The sequence below is a fragment of the Geospiza fortis genome, unplaced genomic scaffold (genome assembly GCF_000277835.1).
Source record: "Geospiza fortis unplaced genomic scaffold, GeoFor_1.0 scaffold16, whole genome shotgun sequence".
NCBI lineage: Eukaryota > Metazoa > Chordata > Aves > Passeriformes > Thraupidae > Geospiza > Geospiza fortis.
The window spans coordinates 5,317,957-5,336,837 of NW_005054302.1; the positions used below are offsets into that span (position 1 = coordinate 5,317,957).

General features: G+C 37.1%; 1 protein-coding gene across 1 annotated transcript in view; it reads left to right on the forward strand.

The window, feature by feature from the left end:
• The first annotated feature begins 7,839 nt into the window (after positions 1-7,839).
• The window catches only part of CWF19L2 (CWF19 like cell cycle control factor 2), a 48,896-nt gene continuing 37,854 nt past the window's right edge, over positions 7,840-18,881 (forward strand). The window contains exons 1-7 of the mRNA XM_014311790.2: positions 7,840-7,946; positions 8,677-8,796; positions 10,190-10,297; positions 11,716-11,835; positions 12,933-13,026; positions 14,276-14,391; positions 14,680-15,410. Coding sequence (XP_014167265.1) covers positions 7,905-7,946; positions 8,677-8,796; positions 10,190-10,297; positions 11,716-11,835; positions 12,933-13,026; positions 14,276-14,391; positions 14,680-15,410 — 1,331 coding nt within the window. The 5' untranslated portion in view covers positions 7,840-7,904. The remainder of the gene's footprint in view (positions 7,947-8,676; positions 8,797-10,189; positions 10,298-11,715; positions 11,836-12,932; positions 13,027-14,275; positions 14,392-14,679; positions 15,411-18,881) is intronic.

An 18,881-nucleotide genomic window follows, 5' to 3' on the forward strand; every position in this document is an offset into this window, starting at 1 on the left:
TTTTAGAACATGTTAGCAGAAGTGTATCATAGGCGTTTTATCCTATACAAGTCCATGTGGGCCAAAGGAAGCTGTAGAGATTCCTTTATTACTTATTTGGCTGATAGGGAAATTTAGGAATGAAAGTTTTCTTTTTTAAAACTCATTTCATGTCTCTTCTTCCCATTTATGGACCAAATAACCTAATATAGCTATGTAAAAGCCCAATATTTTTAAGACTTCCTCTGTAGATACTCTTTTATTTCTGTGAAAAGTCAATTTAGCATTTTATAATGTGAAAGTGTGAGGATGTCATAGTTGCCATGTCAATACTCTGCTGTCTGCTTTTCAGAAATGGACTTGTTGCTACCTGTGTGAGAATAGATTGATGTCCCAAGTGTATTGACTTTCTCTGCTTTACTTTGATTATGGCTGGACTGCCTGCTTCAGTGGCTGTTGAGGGAGGGGATTGTCCTGCTCTGCTCTGCTCTGCGCTGGGGCAGCCTCACCTCCAGTGCTGGGGACAGTTGTGGGTGCCACCATATAAAAAAGGCATTGAACTATGGGAGAGTGTCCAAAGGAGGGCAGCAAATACAGTGAAAGGCTTAGAGGTTGCAGACATACGAGGACTGGCTGAGCTCACTTGGCTGGTTCAGTGCAGAGGAGACTCAGAGGAGACCTCATCGTGGTAGTCTGCAGCTTCCTTGTGAGGGGAAGAGGAGGGGCAGGCACTGATCTCTGCTCTGTGGTGACCTGAGGGAATGGCCTGAAGTTGAGTCAGGGGAGGTTTAGGTTGGATATTTTGAAAAGATTCTTCACCCAGAGGGTGTTTGGGCCCTGGATGAGGCTCCCCAGGGAAGAGGTCACAGCACCAGCCTGGCAGAGTTCAGGAAGCGTTCAAGAAGCTCTCAAGCTCATGGTGTGACTCTTGGGGTGTCCTTTGCAGGGGCAGGAGTTGGACATTGATTATCCATGTGGGTTCCTTCCAACTCAGGATATTCTATGATTCTATGAACAAAACTGGGAGAAAACTATTGTGACACTTTTTCTCAATGTGTTCTGTTTGTCTTGCTTAGAAAAGCAGCAAGAGATTATCAGGAATTTATCACAGCTGGCTATTGATGTCAAGACAGTTACTTGGTGATTGTAATCTTGGAATCCTTTTACTTTGGGAAAGACAGTTGGAAAGCTGTATAGTCTTTGCTTCTGGTAATCTGAGAAATTTGCAGCAATAACTGTACTTTAGTAGATCTGTTTCTGGAAAGATGAGATGTTCAGCCAACTCACCTTAAGGAGCTTTTTGTTATGAAATATTGAGCTTGCACTTGTTTCTGTGAACCAAAATGCCGCACAATTCGTTGATCAAGATTTCTCTTTATATCTTGGAAGTGTATTCTTTTATTTGTGTAGTCTGTCTTCCAAACTGCACTGATAAAACCCAGTGGCTGATAGTGTTTATGATAATGATCAGTAATCAAATAATTAAGTGTTGGCATGCAAATAATTAGAAAGCTTCAGAAATAGCATCTTGTTTTTATGAGCGTGGTAGTTCATGACACTGCTGTTTTGGTTTACAAGTTTACAGCAAGAAAATAATCTGATTGTTTGTTGTGGTAATTGCAGAGATGTGTATTTTTCCTAGACATGAACACTTCTTATCAAAACTTCAAATTTTGGATTATTCTTGCATCTGTTGTTTCATATATTATTTTTGTATTTTAGGGTTGCTCCCCTGTTACTTGGAGTTTTTTCCATGGACTTTGAGTCTTTCACTCTTTAGCCTCTGAGGGTGATGTGATTTGGCCATTCCTCCTGCAGAAAATCCTGCTTTTTAATTTTTAAGGATTACTGACAGATCGGAAGCTGATAAATAAGACCTCGGTCAAATAATGTATATTACTGAAACAATGAAAATAAATTGATACCATAAAACAAGTTCATTGCACAAACAAGAAATTGCATGTTTAGTTTTACTTATTTATATTTTTGAAAAAAAAAATCAAAATTATAAATATATTTCTGAAAAAATTGATTTGATATTTGCAAGCCATTATTTTTGGAAACATATTATTTAATGCTTTTGATTAGACTTCTCCCTTTAATTTTTTGGTTTACATTTTTTGTTTTATTTTCTTTGGAAATACAACTTAAAGAAAAGCAAACAACAAACAGTGCATAACAGTATCACTGAGTTCACAGTATCAGATCTCTAAAGAAGCTGTGAAATCAGCAGGTTTTGCTGGTGAAGTATGATCAGATATTTCCTCCTATTGGAAGGAAAAGTTGGCTTTTTGCAGTGATCAGTATTTGCTGAGGTGATGGAGTGCTTGGCAGTATTTTACATTGCAGTTTTCAGTGGAAAATTACAGAAATCTCTCCTTACGCAGAAATTAGGAGCAAAACATGTCTCGGTTAGGGGTTATAGTTGCTTCTGTGCTGTAATTGTAAGCACCTCCTTTTTGTTCTTTCCCTTTTAAATCTTCATGAAGTGTTAAATCTCCAGCTCTATCTGCCAAAGAAAATAAGCACTTCAGCACTTCAGTATGTGGTATTAGAAGAGTAATGGTACTGAGAAATGAATACTGCTTTTTCACAAAAGATTTTTGGATTTTTGTCAGAGCACCTCTATGCATTTTTGCAAGCAGCATCTTTGAACAGACAGGTCATTTTTGAAGGTTGATGATGAAGACAGATATCACATTAACAAGAAATACCTATTTATGGTTTCCTAGCAGTAATAGTTTCTAGTTATCTGTTGTGTCTGCCGGTGTACCAGCAAAACCTCTGCTGCCTCCCACATGTTTCTGACTGAAGGCTGTCATCTTTTGTAGCCTGCTCTTTAAATCACATCTGACTTTTGATTATTGGTCACAAGAAGCTTAAATGATTGAAGTGATAGTCACTTCAGTGACCTTTCTTCTGTGCCTTTTGGCAGGTGAAAATGACAAGAGTGGTGATATTTCCAGTTGGCAAAGCTGTGTCTGGAAGAGGTGGTGATATAGGCAGCTCTCTGAAATCAGTTGCAAATTCCCAAGCTGGGCTGGAAGCTAAGCTCTTTCTTGTGTTTCCACTGTTGTCCTCCTTGGGAAATCTTCGTGGATGTAGCAATAATTGGAATATTGAGACTCGAAAAATAATCTAAGCATCCACCAAAATGAGTGTGTTATTCAGACAGAGAGTTGGTATAAAAGCATCAGAGCTGCAAAGAAGGGTATGTTCAAGTTCCCTGGAGCTAAGCACTCAGGTAACCTTGGCTCTCTGTCCCTGAGCTTTGGGGTAATGGAAAGTAATGGGGTGGTAACACATGGCATAGCAACCTTTTGGATACTTGATTATCAAAACAGTTAAAATAGTGGGGCAGTTTGTATGATAGCATGGGAGATGATCCTGAAATTAGAAAGAGAAGCTCATTGTAGGTACTTTGAATGTCTTATCTTGGTGTCTGAAGGACTAGCTAGATGTTAGATTTTTTGAACTTTCTTAACAGAAAGCTGTTGCTGAAAAGAAGTTTTTTTCACACTTCTTTTCCCCTAAGTGCACTTTGCCCCTTTGTTCCTTGAGCCTTGATGACCTTGCTAGAGTGGCAACGTGTAAGCGTGTTCTGCAGGAAGCTGCACCATCCTTTTGGTGGGATTTATTTTGTGTCAGGGTGTTCCTGGAAGTGACTTTGCCTGAGACTGGAGTGCAGGAACAGGCCTGGGTGGGTAAAGTGGTGTGAACATGTGAGGGGCAGTGCAGAGAGGAGAGGTGTGGGATGGAGCCCTGCCCTTCAGTGGCAGGTGGCCAGGACAGCAGCTTAGCTGGTGCTCTCACTATTGAATGTTTTTGTCATACTGTAATGATCTGATCTGCTGTAGATTTTCTTCTGGTTGCTTGTGGAGGAAAAGGGAGTCTTTCTTCTTTTGGATGAAGAAGTTGACTATTGAGACATGGGGATTATAATTTAAAGAACTAGAGGCTGACCACAGTTATAGGTGGAAAATTGCAAGGTTTTTGTAATGGTATGGAAAACTTTCCCTGGACTTCATGAGAGCTGAAACAGTAAATAGAGTTGAGGTCAGGAAGGAGTGTTGGTCAGGGTTTCTGTGAGCTGGGGAGGGAATTTTTACCTCATCCCTCCGTCCCTTCCGGACATCCTTGAGGGACTGCTGTGTAACAAGCTGCATTTGTTGTGTGACCTATAGCTTGGCTGTTGGCACTGTCTGTGATCTCTTCTGCTTCTTCCTGCTGTGGCATGATGTAATTTTTATAGCTTTTGGGTTTTGCATCTGCAGTGTGTTACAGGCTGCTTTGGAGCAAGTTTTATTCATTTAGTAGATCATGTTGTCAGCTACTGGGCAGGCTGGCCTTAATGACCCACTTGATGGAAACCAGAGAGCACTTTCCTTGAACTTGGTTTCCTCCCACATTCAGATGGATCTGTGAAATTCAAACCCCTTTTGCCTACTTGTGGTAAAGTCTGTAAAATTTGTCTCTCTTCAACCATGGCACGCATTGCTGACATAGTGCTGCAGAATAATTACTGTTTTTATAGCACTGTAACAACAGACCTTGCAGAATGCCTTGCCTTAGACTTCACCTTTTTTGTTGCAAAGGAGACCATGAGCAATTTTGTTAGGGTGTTGCAGAAGTATATGGTGTAGCATGATGCTTCTTTGACAGGTTGTTGCTTGTAATATGTTCATGTGTACATGCACAGGCATTTGCATAATTAAAGCATTACTTTTGAAACAGAGGTATTTCAGAAAATGTGTCATCCACTATTTATGGAGAAAAAACTGAAAAATATTGCTTTGGTGACCTAAAATGTACCTCGTTTGTAAAGGGGGAAAGTATAAATTATTGGATATTCCTGTGGTATTGTAAGTATTAATGAACCTTAATGTGAATTAAATGCTTGGACTCCTCTGGGTTGACAGATGTGAAACTATTAGAGTTGGTCCTCATAGATAGAATAGTAAATCTGACAGGACAATTAATTAGTTTGTCTTTCTTTTTTACATTTTATGATATGCTAGTAAGCCCTGCAGCTTTTGAGAAGAAAAATAGAATATGAAGGTAAGTTTTGAAGCTTATAAAGCAGTGTAGGCAGATTTTCCGACTCACTTCTGCACTTGAAGTAATTTTGTGTGTGCGAGGGGAAAGTATCATGAACAATAAAAATGGAGTATTATAATTTGAGGGAGCTAGATTTTAGAGACAGAAGGATTTAGAGGGTATTGCTGCTAATTTTCTAGTCTTAAATGATAAAATGATAATTTAGGTGAAATTATAACTTCTTGCGTAGTTTTAGATGTCTAGGCAGTGTTCTTATATTTTTCATTTTTCTCCTTTTTTTCTTTCTTTTTATTTGATCTTGCATAGATATATTGTTAAGAATCTTCTATATTTTGTATCCTTGTCTAGGAGACACAGACTTCCATCTGATGCTTTTGTTTCTGTCTTTCTCTTTTTAACAGCCTGATGGTCAATCTGCCACTACCCATTCATCTTGCTCAATCCTGTTTAGTTTAGTATTCAGGAGACAGCAATCTGTAGTCTGATTTCTAGTCAATCTGTGTTCTAAATGAGTATTTGTGTACTTCAGCCAAAATGATGATCCACCTCTTTCATTAGAATGATGTATCTCAATTACTTAAATACTTGCCTTCATTTATTCTGTTTATTTTTAGATCTAATAAAAAGTATAAAAGCTCAGTTTGTGCCTTACTGATAACATTACCTCATTTTATTTGTAACTTTGGCAGAATGAAGAAAATAGTAATGTTATTTAAAATATACTTGTTATTATGGGAAATGGTAAGAGGCTAAATCTTCCATGACAGGCAGAGAACATCTACGATGAAGAAATGTTGACAAGCTGATCTTGAGTGGCCTTTATTTGTGGCATTTATAGATTTATGGGCTGGAGAACTGCAAAAAGGGTGGAAGGGAGCTGACTCCAGCTGCAGTTCTTTCTCAACCAAAAGTGAAATGGAATATGCAGGAAAAGCCTGCCTTTTTTTTCCCAATCTACATATTGGCAACTTGTTTTGTGTAGCTTGTGGAGTGAACAAGCTTGGAGTCAGGGTTTTTTTTTTGGTTTTTTTTTTTTTTTTCTTTTTTTTTCTTTTCCATCTAGAACTATATTTAGGTTCCCTTTATCTGCACTGTTTCATCTCTGTCCAGTTATAAGCTTAAGTTTGGAGTCTGTGGCTTGTAGACATTTTGTGAGTTGTGAAGCTGAGGTTATTATCCTTCACTTGTCCAAAAATGTGGCATATTTAGTTACTTTTTTTGAGTCAGATGACCATATTTTTAAGACAAAAGAGCCATCATTGTCTGCATAGACTAGAAGTGAATGTATCAGTCTGATACATTTCTGCATGAATTTTCAAGGGTGTTGTCCCAGATGTCGTAGGGTGGCCAGGGTTACCTCTCTGTATGATGGAGAAGTTGCAGGAAACACACCTCCATTTTTTGGATTCCTGGGTGGTTTTAGTGATGCTATGTTGTACTTAACAGCTATTTCACTCTCACTGCATTGTAGTCCTGCTCATTCTTTTCTTACTTTGTTTACCTGTAAACTAGAAAATAATTTGATGTTGGAACAGATGTCTGAATGTGTTTCTAACTCTTTCTTTATGCCTGCCTTTTGAAGAGGTAGCATTCACCTTTGTAGACTGTCAGCTTCATTCTAGAGATGGAAGTCTCAGTCTTGACCTCTTTTTTCAAGCTGATTTATACTATTTTTTGTTTGTTTTACAATATTCCTTTGTTTAAAATCAAGGAGTCTGGGTAGCAGCCTTGCTTTGCTTGCATTTAAGTGCATTAGAAAGTTTATCACATGGATAAACTGCTAAGAAAGTAGGCAGTGAAAAGTTTAAAAGGGTGCTTTCTTTGGGCACAGATATGAAGTGGGCTTTTTTTTTTTGAGTTCATTGTGTTGTGCCACTTTTAAAAACACAACAGCAATCCTTTCTTGTGAGTTAACACTTTAAAAAAATCTCCTTTTAATCTTATTTTTTTAGTATGTATTTCTGTTCTTTTGAACCCTTATAGTGTATTTGTCATCTTCCTGCAAACATTGTTTTCTGCTAGGACGAAAGCTGCAGATTTTCGTCAATATCAAAAAAGAGAAACTGCCCTGTGGTAGGGTGGTTACTGTCTTGTGCAGCGCCCAGGCTTGGATCTGGAGAACTAATAGCTGGCCAGGAGGAAAGACCTCAGCTGTTGTCCAGTCTTCTGAGACTTTTTTATTTGTTTGTTTTTAATATTGGTCTTTCTTAAACTTGTATGTGTTCTCTTGGCTTATGTTTGACAACACTTTCTGGTAAAAGTTCATGTTTTAGGATAAGAATTTCAAACTCTACCTTTAGTTTTTGTTTTTAGTTATTTTAAAAGAAAGTCATCAAATAAATAAAAACCCAAAAGTGTGTTGAAATTTGCAAGACTTATCTAACACAAAATTAGGGCTGTAATAATATAAAATAACTTTCCTCCTGTTTAATCAGGGTAGGATGATATATGGCATGTGATATATGGGATAAAGAATTTACTGAAGACAAGTTATACTTAAGTAAACTTGTTCTGAAAGTCATGTTTATGCTGAACATAACATAGTGAACTTCAGAGGCTGAAAAAATAATTGTTTTTATTGATGTGGCTTATAAAAATTCTTTTTTAGGAATTGGAACTGTTTGCAGTGATGGTTATTTTTTCAGAAGAAGTAGTAAAAGTATTTCTAGTTTTATCTCTGTAACTACAAAGGGAGGAACATTCTGAATCCTGAAATGCCAGAAATGCCTGAAATGCAGTTCTTAACATTGTCTGTGGAAATGCTACTGAGCTCCACCTGATTCTTTTTCTTCTCTTAGGCCAGAATTAGTTCTGAGAAGAAGGAGAGTTGCAAGCTGCTAAAGGGTCTGCAAGGGGAAGATACATGGATGCCTGCTGATGTGAATGAACGTGTGGCACCACTGGAAAAGGTGAAATAGTAAATAATTAAATTGGGTTATTGCCTTTACAGAATGTTTGTATGAACAGAAGACTTGGTGGGCTTTAAGGCGATCTTTAAATACATCCCAATTTATGATTTCTTTATGCTTTGATATTAGCTTTTTTAAAGGTAGACATTATCTTTTAAAGGTAGACATTATCTTTTATTCGCCAGGAGGAAAAAATTCTGTCATTCAATTCCAGCTTTAATTTCTACCAAAAGCAGAAGAGGAAGTGATACCAGACAACAATAGTCCCATGGTGAGAAGTCTGGAGGATTCAAGGCTTCATGGCAGTCTCAATTGTGTTCATTCACAGGAGAAGCCTTAATGGAGCCTGTAAATATCACATCCTTTTAATGGGCAGATATTTCAACAATGCAAATATGTGTATTGATAATGTAGTGATACCTGAAGAAATAGGTTTGACCAAATTAAATGTAGTGTAGTAGGTATTATTTGTTTAGTTGCAGTGCCTTAGTTCCAATAAAAAAGATACTGAGAAGGGGAAGAAAAATTGATCATAGATGTGAAGTATGCCCTCCCTGCCCCTAACACTCCAGTCCTTCCCCCATAGAAGAGAGAGAGGGTAGTAAAAATAAAAGGTATTTATGTGTATTTCATCTTTTTTCAGTGAGGTTTGGTAAGTAGCTTTTGATTGTTTTTTTTGTATATGGATGATTTGGTTTACTGGATCTCATTTACAAGCATTTACTTGTAGGAACATTCTGTGCAGAAAAAAAAGAAAAAGGATAAACATTCCAAAAAAGCTAAGAAGGAGAAGAAGAAAAGTAAGAAACAGAAATCTGAAAAGAAGGATGACTTACTTGATAGTTCTTCCGTAAGTAAAAAATTCTAAAATAGTTCAAATTACAGTCTTAAAACTTGAAATATTTTAGTCCCTGTGGGTATGCATGGTTAGTAAAATTAAGGCTCATTCTTATCATTTTCTGTTGGGAAAAATTGCAACAAAATTTTATCGTTTTCATGTACTTAGTATTTAATCAATTTAAAATAGGCTGTTATGTGAGTGCTTGTGAATTTTATGGTATTAAATTCACTCATTAGGAACTAAAGGATTTATAGTTTTTCAGCAGAGAGAAAATGAAAAACAAAATCCTCATTCTGATATAGAGAAGAAAAAATATCATAGATACCCTGTAGTGAATGGTATATGATGAAAGATGTGTCTAGAATTGGAAATAATTGACTTTGAATTTAAGCGCCTTTTTCCACAGATGTTCAACCATGGACACTCCCAACAGCATGGGAGTTGTACATGGGTCTGAAGGACTTGTGCATCTGAATCTGTAAGGACATGCCTTCACATGGAAGGGCACTCTGGAAAAACAGTGCAGAGACTGCATTTGAAATCTGGGTGCTGCCTTCTGGCCACATTGTGGAAAACATCTTCCCAGCATTTTTGGTGCAAGTCAGGCGGCACTGTTAGTTGTAATTTTCAGAGTTGCTTTTATGGAGTGAAGGAACGTCCATTATAATGAGACTTATTTTTCAGGGGTTAATACCAGAGATAAACTATATTATCAGTGTGGGAAGTAACCAAAGGCACTAATGTCCCACATTCTCCATGGGAGTCACCAAACCCTTCAGATCACAACAGGGACTCCTAGGATGCAATGCAGTCCTGGCTGTAACTTCCATCCAAACTCTTTTACTCCTAAGACAGGTTCATGTGAATAGCAAACAAACTCTGTTCAATGCAGTCCTATTGGATTCAAGTGAAAAATCTCAGTATGTTGTTTGCAAATGCAAGTGTAGGAAGCTGGATACAAAATAGCAGGCAATAGCATGTACCATGATTTATATTGTGCTGTGTAACTGCTCTAACTTTTTAAATGTGAAACATACTTAGTAATTAATTTAGATTTTTTATAATTTTGTTTTTGTTATGTGATAAACCCAGTTGGTTTTGATTTTGTTTTTATTCTGACTGTTTTACTTTTAGTAGAGTTACGCAAATAAGCTGCCAGTATGAGGTTGTGTTGCATGCTGTGATGTGCTTATGAAGTGAAATGTTTTGATCACGATGGAGCAATCTCCTATGGGAATATTAATGTTCTGGTTTTATTATCAGTATTTTTAAATATTAGTATTATATTAGTAATGCTAATCAGCATTCATTTTGATTATCAATATAATTGCTAAGTATTGCATGTTATCAAGTAGTGTGCTAAGGTATTGTTTTTATTCTTTACATTAAACTTTTTTTTTAGGATTCTTCAGTTGAATGGGTTGAGTCAAATGTGTCACAGTCAGATGACACAGAAGAGGCTTGGAAGGTCAACAAGCAGCCAGATGCTGCGAAAGAATCTTCCCTGCAGGTGGGCAGACTCACAGCTACTCTGGAGATAAATTCAGCTTGTGAAACATGCTTAGGTTTCTTGGGAGCTCTTTTGCAGAGTGTTGAGCAAAACCTGTTTTACAGACAAATGTCTTTGTTTAGCTGGTTCTACAAACACATGCTACTTTTCATTGATTAGAAGACTTCTCTACCTAATAGTTCTGAGTATTTAATAAGGCACTACTCTTAATGTTGCCCAGCACCAGCTCCTATCAAGTCTTGAGGCTCTTAGTAGTTTGATTTTCTTGAAGACATCATCTTAAAGGTCTTAAGTAGACATATTACTTTTTTCTTCACAATTCCCAATTTTGGTGGCTGTTCTGCAATTTAATAAATTGGCAGCTGGCCCTAGATGACCCTGCTTTAGTGGGTGTTTGGACCAGATGACCACCAGAGATCCTGTGCGCATCCACATTTATTGATGCACATTGCTTGCTGATGTGGACATAGATATTATGGAATCACTTTGGAGATAGATAATTTTTCAGTTCCTTCTCTTTCTCAAAAGAGATCTGAGAAATGGACTGTTGTGTTTCACCTCTGAAATTCTCTGGCATGTTGTCTAACATAATTTTAAAATAAGAGACAAAGTGACATATGGCAGCTGTTCAGATTGACAACTGAGTCTTGAACTCTCTTGAAGATAGGAAGATTCTTCTGCAAGGACATGTTTCAAAATAGATGTAATCTGGTCATTTTGGTTGCTATACTAGAATTACAGAATTGCCTGAAATACTTGCCTTTATAGAGTAATTGCTTACAATGTGTATGTCACTGCTTGCTTTTGAGGCTTCAGATTTTTACCTGTATAAAGGTAGTGGATATATCTAGGCTTTTAATATGCTGCTTTTCTTTAGTCTTGTCCTCATTTTTCGAATCTCTTTGATATGGCTTAGGTTCTGTAAATGCAGTTTTCTAGCTGTTATCATGGGTACAGTTCACAGAATTTAGATGTATAACTGTTAAGTTTGAGGGTGCAGTTAGTGCCTGGATATCTGAGATGTGAACTATGCTCAGATACCGATTGCAGATTTTGTATATGCTAGAAGAGATGTAAGAGATCATGAGATTAGAGGTAGCTAAATGAGATGTACAGTATTTGTTTATTCTAAAGATTAGCTGTCTAAAAATATGCATGTTTACTAATGTCTTAAATATATTGTAAATTTGTATTTCATATTACAGGGAGACATGAAATTTCTTTAAATATTAAAAAATTTGAAGATTAGAGTTCTTAAAATCATACTTGCTTTTCATTGAAGTATTTAATATGTGTTTGTAGAACCTATACTGTTTATTGTCAACAACATTTGTCAGTAGTTGCACTGCTTTGGTTTGGCACATAAGCCATGTTTTTGTTGGAATTATGAGCACTGATTCTTTGTGTTTATTTTAAAGAGAGAAGAATGGATGAATTTAAACTTCATGTCATTGAAAACAACGTCAGTAGCAGCTGTCAAAGGTGAAAGACACAAAGAAAAAGTATTGGAACGGCAGAAAGCTCAAGAACTTGAGCAGGTAGGAGGAATTAATATCTTAATTTTTTTCTGCCTTTTACTAAATTTTGTGTGATGAATAAAGTAATGAATTGGTTCAAATATGTAAGTCTTTATTGTTATTAAAACTAATGCCTGATGTGATAATGATCTTAATTAAATTGGTCTGTTTGGATGGAAGGCTTCATACATCATTGTGGAGAAAAGCCTTTTAACTTCTAGGTAAGGAGAAAGCTACTTTTGTTAGTACTAAGTTCTGTTAATAACAATGACAGACTGTTGGTCTTGCCTTCTCCATGATGTGTGAAAGGAGCACCATTGTGTAGCATGGTAAAAGCTTATTTAAGTTACTGTATTTAAGTGAAGGGTACAGAGGCTGGTTTTCTCCTAAAGAAAGAGCTCTGAGCAGTTGTTGTGCCTTTCATGTCTCAGATGTTGGTGAACACATGGGTGACTGCGGGTCTGGCTGGAGAAAGGGTTGCTGTCATTGAATTAACGTTTTTTACATACAGTTGATGGCTCCTTCATTTGTTCATTTACATTGTTACATGCTACGTAGTCTGATCTGAAAGCATAGTGATGGATCACTAGCTGATATTTCTTTGTCCTCACATCTCACAGCAGGCTCTTTCTTGCCATTAGGTTTTCCAGTTAGTTGTGTTGTCCTTGGGAACCAGGCTGACCTAGGTCACTGTTTTTGTGTAGTATGCAGTGCCTTGGTTATTGTCTTTGGACAAGGGATTAATATTTAAAAAAATTTTTTGTCTACAATTTTTTTCCTGAACATTATTTCAGGAGGACCTTAAATCACCAGAATGTCAGCATATATTATATGGTTAATGACAATTTATATGTAGTCTTTAATCTTAGAAAAGAATGGTTTTATAGACTCTCCCACCCAACTACTTGCTGTCCACGTAGGTTTATACTCCTGTGTTTTCTGTGCCTGAGTGCTTTTTCTTTGGTACACAAAACAATGTGTACAACAGATGCTTAGGCCATGAAAGTGGTGATGGTGGTGAATTGTGTGACTTCACATACAAGTCTCTCAAAATGTATAGATCTTCTATAAAATACAAACCATATGCTATGCAAACATTTAAATTATTTCTGTTTCAGGCCGTGCTGTCTGAGAGAGAACTCAATCCCTATTGGAAAGATGGTGGTACAGGTTTGCCACCAGAGAAGGATGAAGAGGCTTCAGTTAAGAAAGGTTAAGAACAACTTTTAGTAAAAATCTTAAATTTCTGTCTCCAATTTCTGGACTCTGTGTTGCTAACAAACGACTCCTAATGTTTGTGTAACAGGATTATGAATAATATATATATTATTAATAATGTAGGTAATAAAGTAAAATTTGGATGAAAATTCCATAGTGGATATTGGGTTAGTATCATAGTGTATGTGTTTGGCAGAATTTCTCTTTACTGGGTTTTAATCTTGAGTGGTTTGACTTCGAATATCCTTACGAAATCTTGAGTGGTTTGACCTTCAATATCCTTACAAAATTCTCCATTTTGAACTAATTAAAGAAAAGCATGATTTAACCAAGACAAGATAAATTGTTGTCAACTCATTTGGTTCCTTTCATTCCATTGCACAAATTACAGTTTTAAAGTATTCACCCACAGAAGTCTGAGTCACGTCAAAATGAAGAACATTACAGATGCAGTTGGTGAAAAATAGTATTTCTGTAGTCTTTTCACTTTTTTCTTTACCCCAGGGTTATCCTGCTCATTTCCAGCAAACACAGTAACAATAGCCTTTTTCACAATGTCATGAAACATTTATTATGTGGTGAGAATGATCCTTATATTCTGTCAACAAAGAAGAGTGGGGTCTGCTTTTTGAGAGCCTTTCACTGTGAATCATTAGCATGAAGCTAATGGTTTCTGGGACAGAAACTTCTAGGTTTCTGCCCCAGAAACCATTAGCTTCATGCCCACTTTTAGGAGTCACAGAGATCAGAGATCTGTAAGAGTTGGCAGGCATCAGTGAATGTGTGTTCAGAATGTCAAGACCACTGCTAGCTTCTCACATGGGAAGCAGTGGGTTACTCAGTCAATTTCTGAGAAAGGGAATTCGCTTTGTGTTTAAGGGGTATGCCCAAGAATGACGCGGGATGTGGGAGTGACAGGAAGGTTCTTTAATGTCATAAAGAAACTCTACAGCTTCTCATATGTCACTCCTGTATTGGAAACTGCTTGTGATAAACTGGAGAAGCTTAAATTAAATGAGTGGTATTGCTGAGGTATAACCAGCATTAACTTATGAAAATATGTAATTGTATCTATATATGAATTCTGTTTTTCTTCTGCACTCTTTCAATTTTTACAATAAGTTTAGGTGAATGTCACCTAATGTGAATGTGAATGTGCTTTAATGTCACATACAGAATAAGGTGAAATAGGAATAATTACTTGAGATGTTAAACTACAACCTCTCATTGTTTCCTACTTTAGTTACAGTGGTAGAAGATGCTGGATTAAGTTGGCTGCGAAAATCATACCAAAGGATGAAGGAGCAGGCTGAGAGAGAGAAGCGAAATTTTGATGAAATTGTAGCTGAGAGATATGGGGTAAGGATCTTCAGTTAAATTTTCTTCATATTAATAGATGCTTGCAAAAGATTACTTTCATATGAAGGCACAAGTACTTAATGTATAAAGTAAAACATGTGAAAAGAAGCAAGAAAAAACTGCCCCTGAAGCTTCTCTCAGGTGATAAAGGGGTTAGAGCTACCCAGCCTTTTATATATTTTTCTTGTTAAATGTTTTTAATATATGGGATCTTATAGCAAATTTGAAATACTTACACAATATCCCATTGCCTTAAAAGTGGTATGACTTTTTTGGTTTTTCTTTTAGTCAGTGGAGGTATTTCAGTCACGATTAGAAGAAGCTGAAAAAGCTGCATCCAAAAAGGAAAATTATCATAGAAGTGGAGGATGGAAGAAGACTGACTATTCAGAAAGTGAGAAAGAGAAGAAAGACAAGAAAGAACACCATATTGAAAAGGTGACACGAGATGAAGATGATAGAGACAGACGCACGTCTGGGGGCTATTCCAGGGAAAAGTATGGCAAGGGCTGGGCACAGGAAGACAGGGGTTACAGAAGAGATGCGTCAAGGGCAGACCGGGAATGTGGACGCAGTAGCTTGGACTCAGTATCAAGGGGCTACAGCTCCAAAGCAGAAAAATACTCCAGTGAAAAACAAAATCAGGAGAGGAATTCATCTCTAAGCAACTTGAAACACAAATTTTTGAAACCCTCTGAAGATGATTTAACATCTTACAGTGCATCCAGAGACTCCAAGTTAAAGCAGTTCTCTTCCAAGGAGGACTCAGCTCATAGCTCTTTAAGCAGCCGTTTCCAGAAACCTGGTGAGGATACTGCACTATGGACCAAAACACACACAGAAGATAGCAATGAGAAATTAAAATCTGATCAAAAATCATCAGGTACTAGGGGACAAATTGATGGCAAGAGTTGGAAAAGAACTCCAAGTGATGAAAAAGAGAAGTTGCGACAGGAACACACAAGTGATACCCCTGAGAAGAAACAAATTTTATCTGACAGTAAAACATCATCCTCTAGGTATTTTATAAACATCTTTACTTGGTTTTTATTTGCTGTATTTTTCATGACAAAATATAACGAAGGCTCTGTCTCCTTTTTGACATTATGAACACTGATTATATCAGATCTCTTTAGTTTTGAGGAGGGGTCTTAGCCTCCAGCTAAGGGCAGCTAGAAGAAGTATGTTCAGCAGAAGTAGTGAATATCCCCTACCTAATCTGTCTCCTCAGCACATTTGAGAATTGCTAATGCTAGGTTATTTTCTGCTTCTTTCTAATGTTAGTTCACACTGTGGTAAAATTGGCCTCTTAGGCAGAAAAACCTCCAAAATGTCTTAATAGTCATTGAATTTATAAAATACAACCTTGAAATGGTAGAAAATGCTGACTAAAACCTGAAATAATTAATACAGCAGGGATAGGTTTGCCACTTGTGAGATGAGCTCATATGCTAAAGTAGTAGCATATGAAAAATAGTAGAAGGTGTTTAATAGAAAGTGTGTTTTCTGTGGTGAAGGGGAAGCATTAATAGGACTGGGAAAAGAAACACAATAGGCAGCAGGAATTTGGTTTTCCATGATTTGCTTTTGTGAAAGACAATGGAGAGTAGTAAGGAGAGGTGGTCAGACAATTTGTAGAGAACTGACCTTTTGCTCTGCTCATGGCTTCCTGTTCTCCAGTATGAGCAGCTTGCTGGTTCTTCCAGTGATCTGCCTAGTGTGGTTGTTACTATGAATCTTTTCTTTCAGATTGTCCCAATAATTCACATGTGCATGCACATGGATAAAAAGAGATACATAGGGATAGAAGTGTTTAAATGTATAAAAAAATACATATGTGAATATATAAAAGATGCCTATTAAGAGTTCCTTTTGAGTTCAGTGAAATACTTCAGATGTATTGGAGTTTATCAACAAGCAGGAGTTGAGCCTCAAGGAGTGGAGGGTTTCAGCTTTCTATGATGGTGCTCTAGTCTTTGCAAACTGGGAGTTGGTGAGTTCTGAGAGGTGTTCCACTCAGTGCAATGCTGGCACAGCCCTCTGTGGGCTAGGAGAGCTCAGGGGGCCTCACACAGCTCTGCTGTTGGTGGGTCTCAGCGTGCTGGGCTGCAGTCATCAGTAAATTTACATCCTGGCCACAGTCTGGCACAGTCACTGGAATTTTGAAAGTTCCAGTAGCAATGGTACAGTTCTGCTCAGGCTGTGGTTCAGGTGAGTAATGATCAGAGGCTGTCAGGGGCTGACTGAGTGTTTCTGCGTTTGTTCCCCACTGTGGCAGGCACCAGGAGTTCTCCCGCCTTAGCCTGGCAAGAGTTCCTGCTGCAGTCAAGGGATACTTCATTGGTCCTCAAAGGCCAAAGCATAATGGAAATTCCTGGGATTGCAGGATGGCCTGGGAAGGGGAGGGCTAGGCACTATGTGGAGGAAAATTCACCACCACATCGCTGTGGAAAAAATAAATTCCATCCCATCCAGCCAGACCAAGAAGAACATTACCTCAGTATTGTTTTCTTTGAACAAGCAGCTACTCTTTTCAGTCCTTTTTTTTTTTTGGTTTTTTTTTTGTGTGAAAGAATGGTGATTCACTTTTTTTAGTTGCAGGTACAAAAACAGTACCTTTTTTCTAACTGCCGCATTTACTAAGTGCAATGGTAATTATAACTGGACAAAGCTACAAATTTTGGGAAATGAGATTGTGTGCGGAAGTGGTTTACTTGCTCAAGTTCAAAGAATTCAATTATTATGATAAAAAAGATAGTTCTTCTCCTCACAGAAGAGAGCTAGATGTAGAAACTGTTCAGCTGATATTTTCTTTTGCATGTGTTTTCCGTTCTGGTGCTGTTAAACCCAATTGTCCATCTTCTTTGATATTTTAATTATATTTCTTAGCCAATGCAATTACTAAGCTGACTCATTAGTAAACTGGGGATTACTTAGGCCTGCAAAACCATATAGCCTCTGCTTATTGACATAACTTATTTCCAAGTTCTTCTAAGATGACTTCTTAACTCCTGAGACTCTGTGTGTTTTGAAATAGTAAATAACCTGTCTTCCTGTTTCTAGCAGTCAGAAGTTGGTTTTTTTTGGTATTGTATTTTGTTGAAAGTTCTGGCTTTTGGAATGTTTCAGGTTTGGATTTGTGCAGCAGATACCTGTTGAGAGTAATTTATAAGCTGCTGCTTTCTTTTTCTTCTTAAAGTTTCAAGACTTTTAATCCATGTACTCTTTTGGTAATATTGTCAGTCACAAAAAGTAAATATTTGAGGTGAAGCCTTGAATTAATAGGTGTTGCTGGTTCAGTTCCTCATCTTTCATGCTGAAAGTATGGCTTTTAAATTTTATCTTTTCTAAAGCACAGAGGAAGTCTCTTCAGCCTATAAATCAAAGTGTTTTGGACAGTTATGACACAGGTTAATTAAAAGTGCTGATTGGATGTCCAAGGGATCTCCCCAGAGAAAAGTCCATGAGCTAGTGTTTACTGGAAGTCACACTTAATAATGTGACTGCTTCAGAGTTTAATTTGAGACAAGATAAAAAGCAAATCAAAGCAATGTCTCAAGTCTCAGAAAGTTCAGACAGTGATTCAAGCACTAGCACCATTAAAAAAAAAAGCACATATGAATTAATAAACACCTTTTGTTCCCTTTTCTGAAGTAGTCTGCCTTGCTTTGAAGGATACAGCTTAAGGAGCAGTGGGAACTTAAACTTTGCATGTTTTGTTTGTTGTAAAATTAAAGTAAATTCTGCTGAATTTTGGGGGTTTGGATTGGACATCTTGAAGATGAAGAAAAGCAACTCTAGTAATTTTCTCAGGACTGGAGAGATCTGGTGCTTAAAGAGGACACCATCTTCAAAGATTTCCCCTTCTTCAACTCCGACAGGGTTTAGCCATATCAATTAGTGAGTTCTGTCTCTAATAGCGGGAACCACTATCATGACTGTATTCTTATGTATCTTTTGTGTTAGGTATTTTACTTTTAGAGTTATTTGGTTTTAGTCTTTCCTAGGGTCAGAGAACAAACATCAAACTTCCTTGATGCTTCAAGGAAGAGAGAACAAACAGCAAAAGTTCCTTGATGCTTCTTTGCAGTATTTTTTTGAATCTGTATTTAATAAATATAATAAAAATAATAAGTCGTATAAAAATAAAAATAAAAAGTTGTATGCTGAGTTTTTAATACCAACATTAAGGTACAATACTCTTTATTACCAGCTGTGGCTTCTCTAGAGGGACTTCATATTTTTAAAAGGTACCAGTTAATTTTCCATGGCATCTCTTCTGTATCATCCGTAAAATATTCAGATGCAAAGATTGTACTGTGAGCAGACAAATATGGGAAAATAAGTAATCTTCAAGAGGTGGAAGGCCATTTGACAAACATAATAACTCAGAAATGGGTGATTTTGCAGAAGCTGAGAAGTAAAAGCTTGGCCAAAGCCAGAAAGAAGAATTAGATTAGGTTAAATTAAAACTTTCTGTTTCTCTTTCC